This window comes from Lagenorhynchus albirostris, chromosome 2 (genome assembly GCF_949774975.1).
Source record: "Lagenorhynchus albirostris chromosome 2, mLagAlb1.1, whole genome shotgun sequence".
Taxonomy (NCBI): Eukaryota; Metazoa; Chordata; class Mammalia; order Artiodactyla; family Delphinidae; genus Lagenorhynchus; species Lagenorhynchus albirostris.
This window is the reverse complement of record NC_083096.1, coordinates 67,654,887-67,672,376: the sequence shown is the minus strand read 5'-3', so window position 1 is coordinate 67,672,376 and position 17,490 is coordinate 67,654,887. Positions and strand designations below refer to the sequence as shown.

General features: G+C 40.2%; 1 protein-coding gene and 1 pseudogene across 1 annotated transcript in view; one reads left to right on the top strand and one right to left on the bottom strand.

Annotated features, from left to right (window-relative positions):
• Positions 1-14,625, bottom strand: part of RGS5 (regulator of G protein signaling 5) — a 52,755-nt gene extending 38,130 nt beyond the window's left edge. The window contains exon 1 of the mRNA XM_060134291.1: positions 14,468-14,625. Within this exon, the coding sequence (XP_059990274.1) occupies positions 14,468-14,511 (44 nt within the window). The 5' untranslated portion in view covers positions 14,512-14,625. The remainder of the gene's footprint in view (positions 1-14,467) is intronic.
• Positions 4,703-8,104, top strand: LOC132516436 (biorientation of chromosomes in cell division protein 1-like; annotated as a pseudogene).
• Positions 14,626-17,490: the final 2,865 nt, after the last annotated feature.

Genomic DNA, 17,490 nt, shown 5'->3' with positions numbered 1-17,490 from the left:
TTGTTGCCAGCGCTTAGCAGATCCAAGTTTTGCTTTTTGGAGCTTTCTTGATTTTTTTTCGCATGCCTTTGATCCCTGGTTGGTTGAATCTGCAGAACCCCCAGGGATGACGGGCCAACTACATACATAGTTTTCTTTGGATGCGGCTATGACAGATAGAATGAGTCCCAGGTTTGAAATTGGCACCCCAGAACTCAGGCATGTGGAGTGTATTGTCTGACCTTGGGCTGGATATTTAACTTATCTGTGCTTCTTTATCGGTAAAATAGTAATGTTGAAAACATCTACCTTGCAGGGTTAGACTAAGAATTAAATTAGATAATGTCAAATACCTAACCAAAGTTGAATCTGAGGGAAGTTGGTTAAGAAGTGATAAGAAATACAGGGACGATGAAAAAATTCTGTGAGAGTTCAAGGGATGCATTGTTAGCTTCTCCATGAAGGAGAAAAGAGAAGGCTTCTCGGAAGGGTTGAGATTTGGGGATGTATGATTTGGTTGGAATCCTGTGTGCGCAGGGAGGAGAGGGTATTGGTTGGATCCCAAAGCAGCTGCTCTCTTCCTGTCTTTCTCCCAGCTCCCCAGGGATCCTTCCAAAAGTTTAATATGGAAGTCCCCATCTTCCTAATATGTTTTCTAAAAATTCCAAAGATGCTTTCAAGGTCCATGCATATGTCACAGGTCAATGCATATGTCATTGCATTCCATGCAATGCTGGAAACTTCTCTCCAGCATTCTTATAGCATTCTCTCATGTTTCTCCCAATGAGCAATGAATTCTGACCTGTGGCACTCACACATCAAGGCTTGGTGAACAGGGATTCTTCCAATTGTGTGGTTATTGGGATAGGAGTTACTAAGTTAGAAGTCTGGGTTCTGGGTGGGGACAGGGTCCAAGAACCAAGCAGATGGTCACCTAGCTGCTGTGCTGCAAGAAAGATGCAAAGCAGCTGTCTTTGAACTGAGCTCTCTCCTCTAGATTGAACACATAGCAATCTTAGACAAATGCAAATGTAACTTTATGCATTGCAGATGCAAATCACAGCTGATAGGAGACCGTCAGCTATAAAATGGAACAAGAGAAAAAAGACCTGAGAGTTTGGGGAAGCAGGCCCAGAGAGGGTGCTAGGGACGTCCCACAGAAAAAAGAAGGAAAGAATAATGGCTTCTATAGGGCAAGTATCTAGTTAACCCTTTGAGGTGTAGCCTGCACCTGAGAAATTTTCAATTAAGATGACAGAAGAATGGTCTGCAGAGCATAGAAACAGGCATAGAAGGAGAGGGGGAGCGAGTCACATGACAGAAGTTTCATTCTCATGTCTCCCTCGGTGGTAGGCTAAATAATAACTCCCCAAGATGTCTGCATTCTAATCCCTGGGACATGTGGATATGTTGCCTTATGTGGCAAAAGGAATTTTGCAGATGTGATAAAGTTAAAGATCTTTAGGTAGAGAGATTATTCTGGATTATCTGGGTGGGCCCAGTGTAATCACAAGGGTCCTTGTAAGGGGAAGGCAAGAAGGTCAGAGTCTGAAAGCAATGTGTCAATGGAAGCAGGCTGAGAGAGATTGGAAGAAGCTACACTGCTGGCTTTGAAGGTCAAGGATGGAACCATGAGACAAGGAATGTAGCTGTCTTCCAGATGTCAGACCAAGCAAGAAAATGACTCCTTCCCTAGACCCGCCAGAAAGAATGTAGCCCTAGGACCCATTTTAGACTTCTACTTTCCGGAACTATATGAGAATAAATATGCATTGTTTTAAGCCACTAAGCTTCTGGCAGTTGTTACAGCAGCAACAGGAACCAAATATATCCTCTCTTAGCTTCTGTTTTTCAGACTTGATTCACTACAGAAAATAGACTTAAGGCAGTCAGACTGTCTTCTCATCCCCATTCTACTTTTCTATTTTCAGTTAACAGCTAATCTCAATTCTTTTCACCTTTACTGAATGGTCTATATTTCAGCTTTAGCTTTCTGAATTTCCTCCCTAGACCAGCTATTCTTTTCTAATCTTTCTCCTTCTCTCCTAGCCCCAGGAGCTCAAACCAGACACAGCATCCTATAGGCTTCGGTTTCATGGCATAGCTAGCTAGGAGTTCTTCCCTAGAGTCCTGCATTTTGCAGTTACAGTTGGGTTTTTTTTTTTTTGAAATCAAATTAATTTAGTAACTATAAAACTATCAGGAAAGTCAGAATAAGGTGTTCTGACTTGACATTACCTAAGAATTCCTAAAGGAGAAGACCTGAGTTCAGAGGAAAAAACTCATTACCTACTCCAAAAAGAATATCCCCTCTAGGCTACGAAATTCTGTCAATAGTCCATTTATTCCATCAACACCCAGGCTCAGAGGGGTTATCTGTGATCCCCCTTCTCTCCTGCTTCCTGTCACCTATTTTTCTCATTTGCTTTCTAACGTTCCACGCAATGGGCCCTTCCATTTGAGTCCCACTTCTATATGTCCTGTTTAGCTCTGTAGGGAGATGAAGGTAGTTTAGGATGCTTTCCAGTTCCCTGCTCTGGCCCCATTCTGAGACATGGCTGCAAGGGTATCCCAACATGAAAATAACTAAGAAACATCACACACTTAGAAAAAGTACATGTTCCCCAGCTAACTAAATGGTTTACTCAACCCATATAATGCATAACCCTATTTAGTGTTTATAACAACCCTGAGGGAGGTATAAATGTTATTCCCATCTTGCAGATGGGAAAACTGAGTCACAGAGAAATTAGGTGATTTGCCCAAAAATCATCCAGTAAATGACAGTGGTAGGAGTCACACCCAATCTCACTTCAGCTCCTGAGCTCTTAATTACTAGGCAACACCTCTCTCATGTGTTCAGATGTTGTAATTGGCAGTTGTAGGCATCTGGTAAATAGAAATTTTGTTCCAAATCATTTTTTTTCTTAAAGACTACTGTTTGTTTCCTAATCAAAACCTTTTGAAAGATGGTGTCTATGGAAGAATAAATATCTTAAAAGTGAAGACACAAAATTCATAAATTAATGTTCATCAGATAAAATAAAATGAAGGTGATATGGAAATCCAGAGACCTTGAATTATCTCCAACTCTAACCAGCTATGTGGTCTTGGACAAGTCACCAGACAGTTTGGACATATTTTCTCATCTATAAGAGAAGGAATTTGTCTGTGACACTGATCCTGTTCTCATTCTGTGATTCTAAGCTGGTCACCTTAGAGAAGGGGAAAAAAAAATCACGTCCCATCTCAAGGGGCAGAATCTATGATTTCGAGTCACCAGACTTTTATCGTGTGTATGTGTGTGATCAGAATTGTGCTAGGTACTCAATTCTACACTGTCACAATTGTCAATTGTCTTTGCTAATCTTGTCTTTTTCATGCTCTTAAACTGGTATCCATTTAATAAAATATTAAAATAAGTAGCTAATGAGAGTTACATATTCCTTTCCCTCAGCTGCAGTCCAGCCATCTGCACTCACATTTCCGCATAATTGCAAACATCAAGGCCCTGTCTGAACCAGGAAGGGAGACAAAGGTTAAGTTATTCTTAGAGGATCTGGAAGATAAATGTTAGAGGGCAATTAAAATTTTTTTAAAGGCTTTTTGAACTATCAAATTACAATTTTGAGAAAATCTCAACTTACAGAAAGTTTTTTTCTTCACTGTTGCCTACTAAAGGAAAAGTGTAAAATTCAATCTGTGAAGGGAGGGAAAAAAATCCCCACTGATCTACATTCATCTATATGAAAAAAAAATTGCTTCCTCCTAGCCAGCTCAGACACTTTCAAGCTGTCTGTGTGAATCTCTGATTTCAACAAACAGTCCATCTTTTTTCCAAGTTATAAAAAATATCAGGTGTGTGTGTGTGTGTACATGTGCACATGCATGCATGTGTGTGTGTTCAAGTGACATACTGTTTTAGACTTGGGGGATTCAGAAACAAAGTCCAATACTCTGAAGGCTTGTTATTCAGAAAGCACCAGACCTTAGATAGGGGGCTCTCCTGGGAAAGTCTTCAGTGTGACCTGCACTGTTGACCTTATCCTAAAGTGCACAGGTCATTCAGTCCCATGTTCCTGTAGACCCAGGTATCTCTTGTAAACTATTACTTAAAATGTTACCAAAATACAACAAACTACCTTGTTAATGAGACATCTTGATTCTTTCTAAACTTCCTGAATCCCCACAGACAAGTGCCTCATCAAGAAACAGATGGTTTGCACAAAAAAATATCAAAAAGTAGTAGCTTGACAAAAACAGCTCCACGCACTTCAGTACCAATAATGAGCACTTACACAGAAGAGCACTTCACATGTTTTTCAGGTATTTTACTTCATGTTTCATATCTTCCTCAGACTCTAATATGATAGTTCCCACAACTTTCTAGAATGTAAAATTTAGGAATCTGAGTGACATTTTGTCCAGATGGGTTAGGAATTGTCTTGAGAAGTGTCTGGGGAAGCAGTTGGAAAAGAGAAAGGAAAGCATGTAGAATACAGAATAATGGTCTTAGCCTTATTTGCTATTTGTGAAGCCAGCTGATTATCAAGTACCTACTGTCCAAAGTGTTCAAAGACTGCTTAGCTGAATCTTTTCAACCCTGAAATATTTCCTTTTTGAAGGAGAAAAAAAATGTCAGGGCAAGGTATTTTATCTCAGCATGGCAACTGAATAGAATGCTTTGCAAAGAAATACCTTGTCTGGACTTTCCAGGAGAACGATGGTCAGGGTGAGTAAGCTCGAAGTCGCGTGTGCATTAGTTGGGTTGGTGGTGCATATATCCTATGATTAGGCTGGCCACATCTACAGATTTTCTAAGAAAGACCCAATTTCTAATGCCTGGTCTAGAGGCAGGCTATATGTCCTCATTCTAGTCAGAAATTGCAGTCACTGTGCATATTTGTGTCTGACATGGATTCATGTAGTCAGAGGCAGTCTTCATGCCACTTGAGGAATTGTCTATACTCCAGTATCCACTCAACTGGTAGATGAAAATTGGTTAATTATGTAAAAGCCTAGAAACCCCAATTCACCCTTCTTATTCCAGCCTCAAGGATGGAAACTCTCACTGTTAAGTTGATGGATGAGTTTCCTTCTGGGCAGCATTCAGAAGGGCATGAGCGGACCACAGTTTCCACTGACTGAAGAAACACGGGACCTAGCGTGAAAGCAGTCAAGGCAGGCACTGCACACTCAAGGTGAGGCGTGTCTGTGTCCTTATTTCACTTTTCCTCCCTGCCCTCAAGGAAGTTATACTCTTGAGATAAGAGAGAACTAAATTAACTGTAAACAAAATACAGTGACCCTTGAACAACAGGGGTTTGACCGGCACAGGTCCACTTCTATGTGGATTTTTTCAATAGTAAATACTACAGTACTACACCATTCAGCAGATGCAGAACCATGGATACGAAGGAGCCAGTGGATTTTCCATTCCAAGGAGGGTTGGTCCCCCAATGCCCCGAGTTGTTCAAGGGTCAATTGTACAAGAATCATAGACTGTTATAATCCATGATCTTTGAACCTAATTCACCCTCGAATTTTACAAGAAACTGAAACCATCTGTTCCTTTCATGGAATTTGCCAAAATAAAAAGAGTCACCTTCCACTACTTATAAATATATGTTTTTCACAAACTGGGAGTTTAGTCTGAATTTCATATAAGCATTTTTAAGACATATAGGGTACTGAATTTAGTCCATTGAGATCCTAAGTGACTGGAAGAATATTTCACACTTTTAATCACTGCTTTCAAGCTACATCCAGAAGTTAGTTTCTGGGCCTTCCTGTAGGACTTGGGAAGAGCTGGAAAATTAAAATAAAAATACAATCTTTCTTCAGAGTACACGGTGTCCAAATCAAGAACAATGAAGTAGTGGAGCTAGAAGGAGTGAAGAGGATCATATAATTGATTTCTCACCTTTTACAAATACAGTAATGAGGCCTGGGGAAGGAACTGACTCATAACTCACCCTCTGCTATTTAGTAGAAGCCAAGTTTACAGCTCAGGACCCTGGATTCCCCATCCAGCACCTTTTCCACATGTTACATAGCCTTTTATACTTAAATCTAAAAATTCTGTGTTCTACAAATAAATTGCAAGGAAAAAAGAAATAAAAGACCGGAAGCCCATTGATTAGGAAAGATATAAGAGGCTCTGGACCAATCGAAGTGTGCGACCCTGGGGTTTATGTGTTGTTGGTGCCTGGGTGGTGACTTGGGGTTACTCTTTCAGTTTTTTTTTTTTTTTTTTTTTTTTTTTTGCGGTACGCGGGCCTCTCACTGTTGTGGCCTCTTCCGTTGCGGAGCACAGGCTCCGGACGCGCAGGCTCAGCGGCCATGGCTCACGGGCCCAGCCACTCCGCGGCAAGTGGGATCTTCCCGGACCGGGGCACGAACCCGAGTCCCCTGCATCAGCAGGCGGACTCTCAACCACTGCGCCAACAGGGAAGCCCTACTCTTTCAGTTTTAAAAGAGTAGGGTGATTGCATGTGAATCTGTTCAAGAGTGCCTCAGGGAAGACGGCTTAGTCTCCTCACTGTTGTGAAGTAAAAAAGCAGAAAAAGATCTGTGCCCCAGCGGCTTCCAGCTCCAGGCATGGTGTGCGCTGCACACAGTAGGATCTTAGTAAACATGATTTGATGTGGAGGAGCCGGTGGTTCTGCAGTCACTTAAGGGATGTGAAAGGTGGGTGAAAGGGCACTGGAGACAAACCCCTCAGGTCATCTTGTTTATGAACCGTGGATGCCTCACCACACTCTACCAAGCAGCTCCAAATTAAGATGGCTAAAGTGCCCCCACCAGATAGAAGGCACTGGTCTCTCAGTCTTTCTGGGACCTTAAAGTGCTTTTGCAATAAGTGCTTTTCCATAACTAGAGCCCAATTAATTGTAGAAAGAAGTAGAAATTGCATCTTTGGGACTGGTTATGTTCTTATCAGTCTAATAATAAAATTTAACAGTAGTCCAAAAAAAAAAATGTGTGACCCCCATTTGGACCCTGAGGGGTCAAACAATCCAACTGCAAAAAGGTCATTGAGGATATTTGGACGCTTACTATTTAAGGATATTAAAGAATTGTTAATCTTTCAGTCTAATCGTGGTTTTTAATGTCTTTTAATGTTTTGTAAAGAGCTTTTAAACGGGATACTTGCTGAAAGAATTATGGGCAAAATCGTAAAAATACTGTATTATTATACAAACTCATCATTATTATTATTTTTTTAATGAGGCTATGATGAGGAAGGAGGAAAAGAAATAAGCTTTATGAAAAGCCGTGGCTCAGGGTTTCCACCGCCTCTCCCACCACCTCTGCTGCCTCAGAACCTGCCGCCGCTGCAGCTGCTGCCGCTGCCTCCTTCTCTGGCCTCTCCGCCACCTCCACAGGACCCAGGCCTTCTGTCCTTGAGAGGAAGCCGTATTCGGTCTCCCTCGCGGGCCCGGGGGCGCAGCCATGACAGACAGCGGGGGAGGTGGAGGCACCGGCATGGTGGGTGGGTGGCGGCCCCACCCACCCGGCCTCACTGCCTCCTGGAGACCCGCAGCTCATAGCGCTCATCCTGGAGCAGCTCAAGAGCCGGGGCCTGATTGACAGATTTCACCGGGACTGCCTGGCCGACGTGGACGCCAAGCCAGCTTACCAAAACCTGAGGCAGAATGTGGATAATTTTGTGTCAACACATCTGGAGAAGCAGGAATGGAATCCTACGATGAACAAAAACCAATTGCGAAATGGTCTGAGGCAGAGTGTGGTATAGTCAGGGATGCTGGAAGCTGGAGTGGACAGAATTATTTACCAGGTGGTGGATCCCAAGCTAAACCACATCTTCAGGCCACAGACAGAACGAGCAATTCATGAGTTCCTGGCAGCCCAGAGAAAAGAAGCTGTGCCCGCACCCCCTGCAGAGCCTGAAAGCCAGGACCCTCCAGCCCCATCCCGGGACGCTTCCTAAGAATAGACCTGACACATTTTGGAAGCTCCATTGAATTAATGGTGAAGAATTGGATTCAGTTACATAAGAGTACAACTTCAGAATGAAGGCAGGCCAAGGTCATCACTGACTTCAAGATGCAACGTTGACTGTGAGGCGGTGTCCAGATAAATTAGGGAGCAAGTGGGCCAGTAGGAGAGTTGACCATGTGGGCCCCCATATTGTGCTGCCATCTGGCCAGCCTGTCCAGGGGATGACCCCCAGTAGACACTACAGATATATTAAGAAACACTACCTCAACTCGGGGTTGTCCTGAAACGAACCTTCGTACTTGAACTTAGAAACTGTGTGTGAATTTTAGGGTTTGTGCGTGGGGATAAGCAAAAGCTATAATGAAGGAACATAACCAGTTCCAAAGATGCAATTTCAAAGAATGACACTAAAGGTTCGCCAGGAGTAAACATTGGACAATGCTTATTTGATACTCTTTCTCAGAGTTGTACAAGTCATTAGCAGCAAATAGCTTTAAGATCTTTGTGACCCTCTTGTGCATGACTTTTTGTATCTTCCATTTCCTCTCCCCTGTAAGGTGTCAAAACATGGGACCTTAGAATGCATGAGAAAATGTAGACTTAGATGTACGGAAAAAACATTTGCAGGCTCTCTGTCCAAGGCTTCTTCCTATCCTACAAGGGCTAGTGAGTCTTGGGTGTGTTTATTTTATTCTCATGTTTGTGTTTTTTAGAAGGTGGATAATTAATAAGTGGCTTAAGTTGTAATTAAATCATTTGATACTCTGGGAGAAAAAAAGCCGTGGCACATAACTGAAATTTAAATGTTGTTTTTCTGACTACCTATAAAGATGGAAAGAAGGATGGAAGGAAATTAAGTATTTATAAGGGTCTGCCTACTAAAAATTAGTTACCTTATATACATTATTTCATTTATTTTTTATAGCATCTCTCCCCAACAAGATAAATATCCTCATTTATGGATAAGGAATGAAAGCCAGAGAGGTTTAGTTTCTGGAGTTTATACAACTAAGGAAGTAATAGAGGTGGAGTTACCACCTCCATGTTTTTTTCACTCCACCACATTGCTGATGTTAAGGTAGGGGATAGACTGTGAACTTACATCCTTCCTTACTCTGGGTTTTCTTTAATATCCCTAAAATGTGTAACCTTAGGAGTTACTTTCTCAGTGAAAAACAATCAGGCTTTCACTGTCTTTATCCTCTGGGTGACTCAGCCTTTAAAATAGGGGGCAGGTTTAATGTTATCTGAGACTCCATTCGAATGAACTTTAAAGGAAGAAAGAGATAGGAACCTGTTATCTTGTGGCCTCCAGCCATATTCTGGTTCCTTTTACTAATGATTGATCCTGACTGAACTAATTAAAGTTTAGTTCCTTTGCTCTCTGGCCAGCAGGACAGACAAAAGCCATTAACACACAACCCCAGAAATATAAACTCCCTCCCTAGATAGCATCTATCCCATAATAGTGTGTAGTCCTTGTTAAAGAAGGAGAAACAAATTAGATAACCTTTCAGGTTAGCTTTCCAAACTTAAGATTCTGGGATCTAAAAGCGTTTTTGAATTGATATCTGGTGTTTCAACGTAGCTCAGAGTAAATGAAAGAAAAAATAGGAAGAGGCAACAGAATACAGAATGTAATTCATCAAAGAAGCTGGGACAGTACTGCATGAGAAATAGCCAAAGTGATGTAATGTCATGAGGTTCATCTTGCATTAGAAGCAAAAAAAGACTCACCTCTTTAGCTAGGTTTTCCTGATGAAATTATAGAAAAGCTTTCTTCCTCTCCCAGTCTCTTCCATTCTGCGCCCCCAAACAGGAAGCCCTCTTTATTTTACAACATACACTCTTTATCCTATTGTAGCATAAAAAAGTCATTGCTCTTGTCCTTCCCAATCCCTTTGGAAGCAGAGAAAGCACCAGGACAACCTGGAAGCAGGTCTGTCTCCACTTGCTATAATAAATATTTGTGCATTCTTTTGACAAAGTATTTAAGTGCCTACTACGTGCCAAGTACAGATTATCTTTTTAGTAATTGAAGTCTTCAGACAAAAGGGGGGAAAATCTTCTTCATGAACAGATCTTTTCAATCCTCACAGTTGGTGTGGATGGGCACTGGACAAGTTCCAAGGAAACAGTATGCAGGACGAGGTGCATGGGAGGTTAACTGTAGCTGGAAATCCAAAGTTCCCTCCTTGCTTGCATGAGAGAGACAATACAGACTGCACAAAGATGCCATAACATCAATCCCCTCTCACCTCCCAGCCTTTGCACATGCAGACGTGCCCCTTGGCCTGGGATGACTTCCTTCTCTTTCCTCTTCCTCTCTGGACCTGACCAACTCCTCAGTCCTTTCAGGCTTAGTTCATAAACCTTAGGCATCATCCCCTGTGACTTCTTAGTTTTCCATAGCTACCCAAAGCTCTATGAGCTCCCCACCCATTCCCCCCACTTTTGTGCTTCTTAGCACTTGGAGCATTTATTCCTCTATAGTGGATCTCAACACAGAGGGCTACTTTCTTCTTATTTATCTCCTTACGTGGACTGAAATTTCCCTGAGAGTTCTTTCACCCTTATGCTTAAGGCAAGTATGGAGGTTGGAAAGGCAATCCAGAGGAACAATAGAAATTGTTTCATCAGTAAGAATTGAAACAAAGTTTTTCTTAGGAACATCCCCTTGCTATTTTATTAAATAGTTTATTCACTTCCTTAAGATTGCAGGGTTTCACTGAAATATTTGCAATTATGTCACAAGACTCTCTATCAGCAATAGCAAGCTTCAAATTCATACTTGTTCCCAGAAAGCATGATCCCAAACTCTACTATCTCTTTAGGCTTCTTTGATGATCCTGTGTCCGTTCTGATTCATTTATCACTTATTCACGTTCATTGCTACAGTCTTTAATTCACTAGGTGCTTATCTTTTCTCTATAATTGGTCCAAGGTTGTGCTCATGCCTTTGGAAAAAGCTGTATTTACTTAATCCTGTGGACTCAGGAGCCTTGACCCACTCTGTTTGTTGCTTCTGTGTGGCTTGACAACCTTACATGATTAGTTGATTAGGGACTTTTCTACTCTAAATTATCCATACTTAGACCCACATAAATTGAAGAAGATGGGGAAACATTGAATGTTTAGTAAAATGATAATAAACAACAAAACAAAACATCACTTTCCCCATTTACTTTCTATAGCTCCTGAAATTCCCAGCATTGCCACACACTTGAGGTGGCCAGAAGCCCCTGTGTGAACTATGGATTAAACACATTCCACAACTAGCAGCCTTTATAATCTTAAACAGAAATCAGATGTAGGTCAGATATCTATAGAAGAGTTTGTGACACTTTATTAACAGCCCAGGGAAAATTCTTTGTCCGTAGCTGTCTTCATTACTCCTTTACTCCCCGTTTTTAGTTTAGTAGAGACTGTAAATTTGGTATCAGGAGTGGTCAACCCCGATGGACAAAAACAATAATAATCACACTGGTTGCTTTATATAATGGTGACAGCTTTGGGGGAATCACAATGATAACACTCTTTGTTTCAGAAGACTTCCATCTTTTTCCAAAGAGCAATATTTACTTTAAAAATTAAACTTGTTCAGAGAAATTCAAGACACTTAAAATAAAATGAATTTTTTAAAAGAAGCCTAAAATTCATAGCAGAAAATCACTGGTAAAAATAAGATTTTCAATTGACTCAACTCTTTCCTTTTCCATTGACTCTAAGATTCCCACCCATACAACACAGGTTTCAATAGGCTAGAAGGTAAAAATTGTGGGGTGGGGGCCATTTATTGCCCAAATATTTAGATTATTGGTCTCTTTAAATATATAAAAAATGTGAGGTCAACTTTGAGTTTTAATGAGCAATAGTCTTAAAAATATAAATAAATAGTAAAACAATAGTTTCTACAAATACGTCAAAGTTGACTCTGGCTTAATGCTTCCGTAAACATTGAGAAAGGACTATTTTCCAAAGCTCCTCTTACATGAAGTAAATGTTGCTTTCTTGGAAGTCAGATTCTCACTGAGTAGATTGCTTCTGCCACAGCCATGATTTCAACACAGGGTTGAATTCTTGATGATTTTCATTAATTGGCTCCCAAACTTTTAGAGAGAAATAAATTAGGAAAAATTTTCCTTTACTTGCATCTCTCACTAGTCACTGAAACCAGGTGTATTTCACTTTATTTAAACTATGTTGTGATTAGAAAGGATGTCAGAGAACAGCTAATCCAACATTCATTTACTAAATAAGAAAATAAAATCCCAGGACAGTGAAATCACTTGCTCATGGACACAAATTAGTTAATGAGAAAACTAAGTCTGTTCTTTACTCCGTAACCAGTATTCTTTCCACTATGAATAGAGCCAAGGAAGGCAGGTTTGGAAGGATTTATTCAAGTATCATTTTTCCCTTAGAGTGGACAGTTTTAGGTTCTTTCCATGAGAGTGTGCTAACAGCTCCCTAGCTCTACAATTCCACTTCTCCAAATCACTCATTACAGTTATTGGAAATATGACTATATTTGCAATGGTAACAGATCATGAAAAAAAAATGTAATAGGACACAATAATCACAGGATTCTACCATATGCCTTAAAAGTTTCAGGCAATCTATGCAAAAAAGCTTGCTCCTTGGTCAGTCTATAATATACTGTATGAACATTAGTTATATCCTTGAGCAGAAGAATTTACTGTGAATTAAAAGATTTGTAAAGTGAATCAATAGCAATGTTGGTAGTGAATTAGTGAATCAGATATGAAACAGTTATAGGAATCAATGAAAGAAATGTGCAATCCATGTGCCTCAGTAAACATTATGCATATTTACAAAAACAAATAGGGCAATATTAGTAACAATGCCAAACTTTCAACAAACATTTATTGCTTTTTCGCTAAATGCCAAGCAGTGGGTCATAGGATCACAAAATGACTGGCAGACCGATGTTAACAATCATTCTGAGGCAATAGTTCACCAATTAACAAGGTTAAGATTTACCCATTACATGAAAGTACATGATTTCAAACAATAAGTGGGCTAAAGACATGTGCTAAAATTGTTGTAAAAGTCAAATCTGCAATTCTCAGAGTTGTAAAAATGGAAATGGAAAAAATTATGCATCGTCATGTTCAAGGAATTGCCTTTCACCCCTGTATTCCCCCTGTTTATCAGGCTTTCTCTAGGGGGAAGGATAGGCTGATAAACAGTACCCAGCACTGAAACCTGTCTTCCCCCCTAAGGATGGTCCAATGGCCAATATTGCCCACCTAGTTACAATCTAGTCCTAGTCTAGTTACTGAAGTCCTACTTTACTTTTTTAAAACATATATACATCTTTCAAAAATAATCTGTGGTTTTGACAGCACAAAGTGAGAGAGGTCTTTATTTCCGGTCACTAGACAGTATTGTTGGAGACAAATTCCTTTGCTAGGATGTTATCTCTTTAAAAAATTATTTTGAGATTATTTCTAGGGTCGAAGTCATCAAAAAGAAAACCTGAACTTGTAAGAGACAGAAGTACAGATCCATTGAACAACACAACCTTCTTAGGCAAACATTGACAGTGCCTTTAGGGATGAAGTTAGGCTGTACGAGGATCACCTTTATTTCCTTTAAATAATGTAGGATCAAACAAAATTTAATCAAATTCATTCTTAAGAACTAAGAAGAGGAGAAATATCTCTAATTCTCTGCATCAGGTAGGGTTTCTGGGTTAAATTTTCTAACAAGTCAGATATTTGTTCTCCTCCTGTTTACTTAGTCTAGATACTTAGGATTCCCTCCAGAACATTGTCCAGTCTGAAGACAACCACAGAGCCTCAAAGATGCTCCTCTGTATCTAAAGAACAATGATAGCTAATAAATAATCTCTATGTCCCAAGGGCTGTCTTCCGTCCAGCAATCCAGCCCCTTCCATCTGATGGTATCCAGATACAAAGAACAATGAGAAGTCCTCTCTGCCTCATTGCAAATCTCGGTCTTCCTTTCTTATTCCATGTACATTAATAAAGGTTAACATTTACACATTTCTCATATGTGCCAGACAGTGTTCTGAGCATTTCACATACAGTAATTCAATCCTCATAACCAGCTAGTGAGGAAGATACTTAGTAGATCCATTTTTACCAGTAAGGAAACTGAGATACAGAGTTTAAATAAAATGTCCAACACCACACAAATAGTAAGTAATGTAGCCAGGATTCAAACCCAGGCAGTTTGATGTTGGAATCCATGCTCTTAACCATACACTTCTGAGTCTGAACAAGTGCTTATAAAATAGGCATCTCCTCAGAGGAAATGATGTTCTGGATATAAATGGTTATGATATATCTCATATTGCATCAGTCTGCTAGCTCAGATCTTTCAAAACCTTGCCATTAACAGAGAGGAGGCAATTCCCAGTCTATAATCAACCACCTGTTTTGCCACAAACTACAGTGGCCCTCTACTGCCTCTGAGTATCCTCCCCTGAGAGAAGATTCTCCTTATCTCCACCTCTTAAGTCAAAATAACTCACCTTTCCAGGCATGAGTGGGGCAAGGCTGCAAGTCCTTTACACATTTTGGCAAATGGCTTAGGTCCTCAGCTTTGAGCACAAGTCCTTATCAGCAGAGCAAGTCTTTGAAAACTTCAAATCCGTCTGGGACTGCCTTTTTCTCTGAGGAATATATAGAGGCTCTTTCCCAGCCCTCTGTCACTCTGTGGACCAATCCAGAGCCTAAGAGGAAATTGCAGGCTGGAGAACAGCAGCAATTGTGTGGGAGTTGGAGGCTGGAATCTTTTCTCTGCTGCAGGCGCTGCTGCATTAGGCTTCCAACTGCTCTTATCAGAACACTTACTCTGCCAGGGCAAGGAGAGTCCCTAAACTGTGCACAAATCATTCACGTTTTAGCTCATAATTTTGAACCAACCACAGCAAAGATGTGGGCTTTGTTATGAGGCAGAGGGCCTTGGGCTAGTTCAGATATGTCAAAGTCGTAGATTGTTAGGACTGTAAGGGTCTTTGCAGATCATATAGCCCAACGTTGTTTCACAGTGGAGGAAACAGTGTTAGAGAAGTTCAGGGGACATGTACATGAGTCCCTATGATGTGCCAGGCACTCAGGTGGATGCTAGGAATTCAAAGAAGAAGGTACTCTCTGCTCTCAAGATCCCCAAACATCATATCAGTACGATATAAGTGAGCAATAGAGGCAGGTCCAGGATATTGTGTTTTCAAGCACCACAAGGGAAGATGTTTTTTGGAGGCAATAACCCCTGAGCTGAGTGATGAAAGAGACAAAATACCTTACATGATTCTATCTACTAGATTTTAGCCCCCAAGTTCCCCTAATTCTATAAGTGGTATTCTGATTGATCTTTATTTGATGACTAGGTTAGGTAATTCTTCAGAGCACCACCCCCACCAAGTCACTCATCCTTGGCTAGATTTGTCATGCTTTCTCCTTCAACATTTCCCTGCGTCCCACCATTCAAGGATTATTTTCACCAAAATTTATTTTATTTGTGTTTCATCCTCTCAGGACCCAAGGGGCTGATAAATTAATATGTAAATGCAAATGCCTAAGGGGTAGGCATGAATCCTAGCTAAAAATAAAGAACATCACATAAGCTGTAAGAAAAGCTCTAAATTTGGAATTAAATATGATGCTCATAAGGTTCCTTGTTATTTGAAATTATTTGTTTTAAACTGTTTTAACTGTTGATCAGGAACTGTAAAGTCAATATAGTGTATTATGACCTCGTGCTTTACATTAAATAAATAGAGGATAATAGGCAAATATCCAATTACATTGCATGAAGAAAGTTAGACATTGTTTTCCGAAATTTTGCTTTAATTATCCATATATATGTGTGAACATGGTCATTAGATAAATTGTATTTCTAACTATAAATCATAATCAAAAAGACTTGAAAGCTATAGCTCTATACTATACATTTGTTTTAACATCTTTATTGGGGTATAATTGCTTTACAATGGTGTGTTAGTTTCTGCTTTATAACAAAGTGAATCAGTTATACATATACATATGTTCCCATGTCTTTTCCCTATTGCGTCTCCCTCCCTCCCACCCTCCCTATCCCACCTCTCCAGGCGGTCACAAAGCACCGAGCTGATCTCCCTGTGCTATGTGGCTGCTTCCCACAAGCTATCTACCTTACGTTTGTTAGTGTATATATGTCCATGACTCTCTCTCGCCCTGTCACAGCTCACCCTTCCCCCTCCCCATATCCTTAAGTCTGTTCTCCAGTAGGTCTGTGTCTTTATTCCTGTGTTACCCCTAGGTTCTTCATGACATTTTTTTTCTTAAATTCCATATATATGTGTTAGCATACGGTATTTGTCTTTTTCATTCTGACTTACTTCACTCTGTATGAAAGACTCTAGGTCTATCCACCTCATTACAAATAGCTCAATTTCGTTTCTTTTTATGGCTGAGTAATATTCCATTGTATATATGTGCCACATCTTCTTTATTCATTCATCCAATGATGGGCACTTAGGTTGTTTCCATCTCCGGGCTATTGTAAATAGAGCTGCAATGAACATTTTGGTACATGACTCTTTTTGAATTTTGGTTTTCTCAGGGTATATGCCCAGTAGTGGGATTGCTGGGTCATATGGTAGTTCTATTTGTAGTTTTTTAAGGAACCTCCATACTCTTCTCCATAGTGGCTGAACCAATTCACATTCCCACCAGCAGTGCAAGAGTGTTCTCTTTTCTCCACACCCTCTCCAGCATTTATTGTTTCTAGATTTTTTAATGATGGTCATTCTGACTGGTGTGAGGTGATACCTCATTGTAGTTTTGATTTGCATTTCTCTAATGATTAATGATGTTGAGCATTCTTTCATGTGTTTGTTGGCAGTCTGTATATCTTCTTTGGAGAAATGTCTATTTAGGTCTTCTGCCCATTTTTGGATTGGGTTGTTTGTTTTTTTGTTATTGAGCTGCATGAGCTGCTTATAAATTTTGGAGATTAATCCTTTCTCAGTTGCTTCATTTGCAAATATTTTCTCCCATTCTGAGGGTTGTCTTTTGGTCTTGTTTATGGTTTCCTTTGCTGTGCAAAAGCTTTGAAGTTTCATTAGGTCCCATTTGTTTATTTTTGTTTTTATTTCCATTACTCTAGGAGGTGGGTCAAAAAGGATCTTGCTGTGATTTATGTCACAGAGTGTTCTGCCTCTCTTTTCCTCTAAGCGTTTGATAGTTTCTGGCCTTACATTTAGGTCTTTAATCCATTTTGAGCTTATTTTTCTGTATGGTTTTAGGGAGTGATCTAATCTCATACTTTTACATGTACTTGTCCAGTTTTCCCAGCACCACTTATCGAAGAGGCTGTCCTTTCTCCACTGTACATTCCTGTCACCTTTATCAAAGATAAGGTGTCCATATGTGCATGGGTTTATCTCTGGGCTTTCTATCCTGTTCCATTGATCAATCTTTCTGTTTTTGTGCCAGTACCATACTGTCTTGATTACTGTAGCTTTATAGTATAGTCTTAAATCAGGGAGCCTGATTCCTCCAGCTCCTTTTT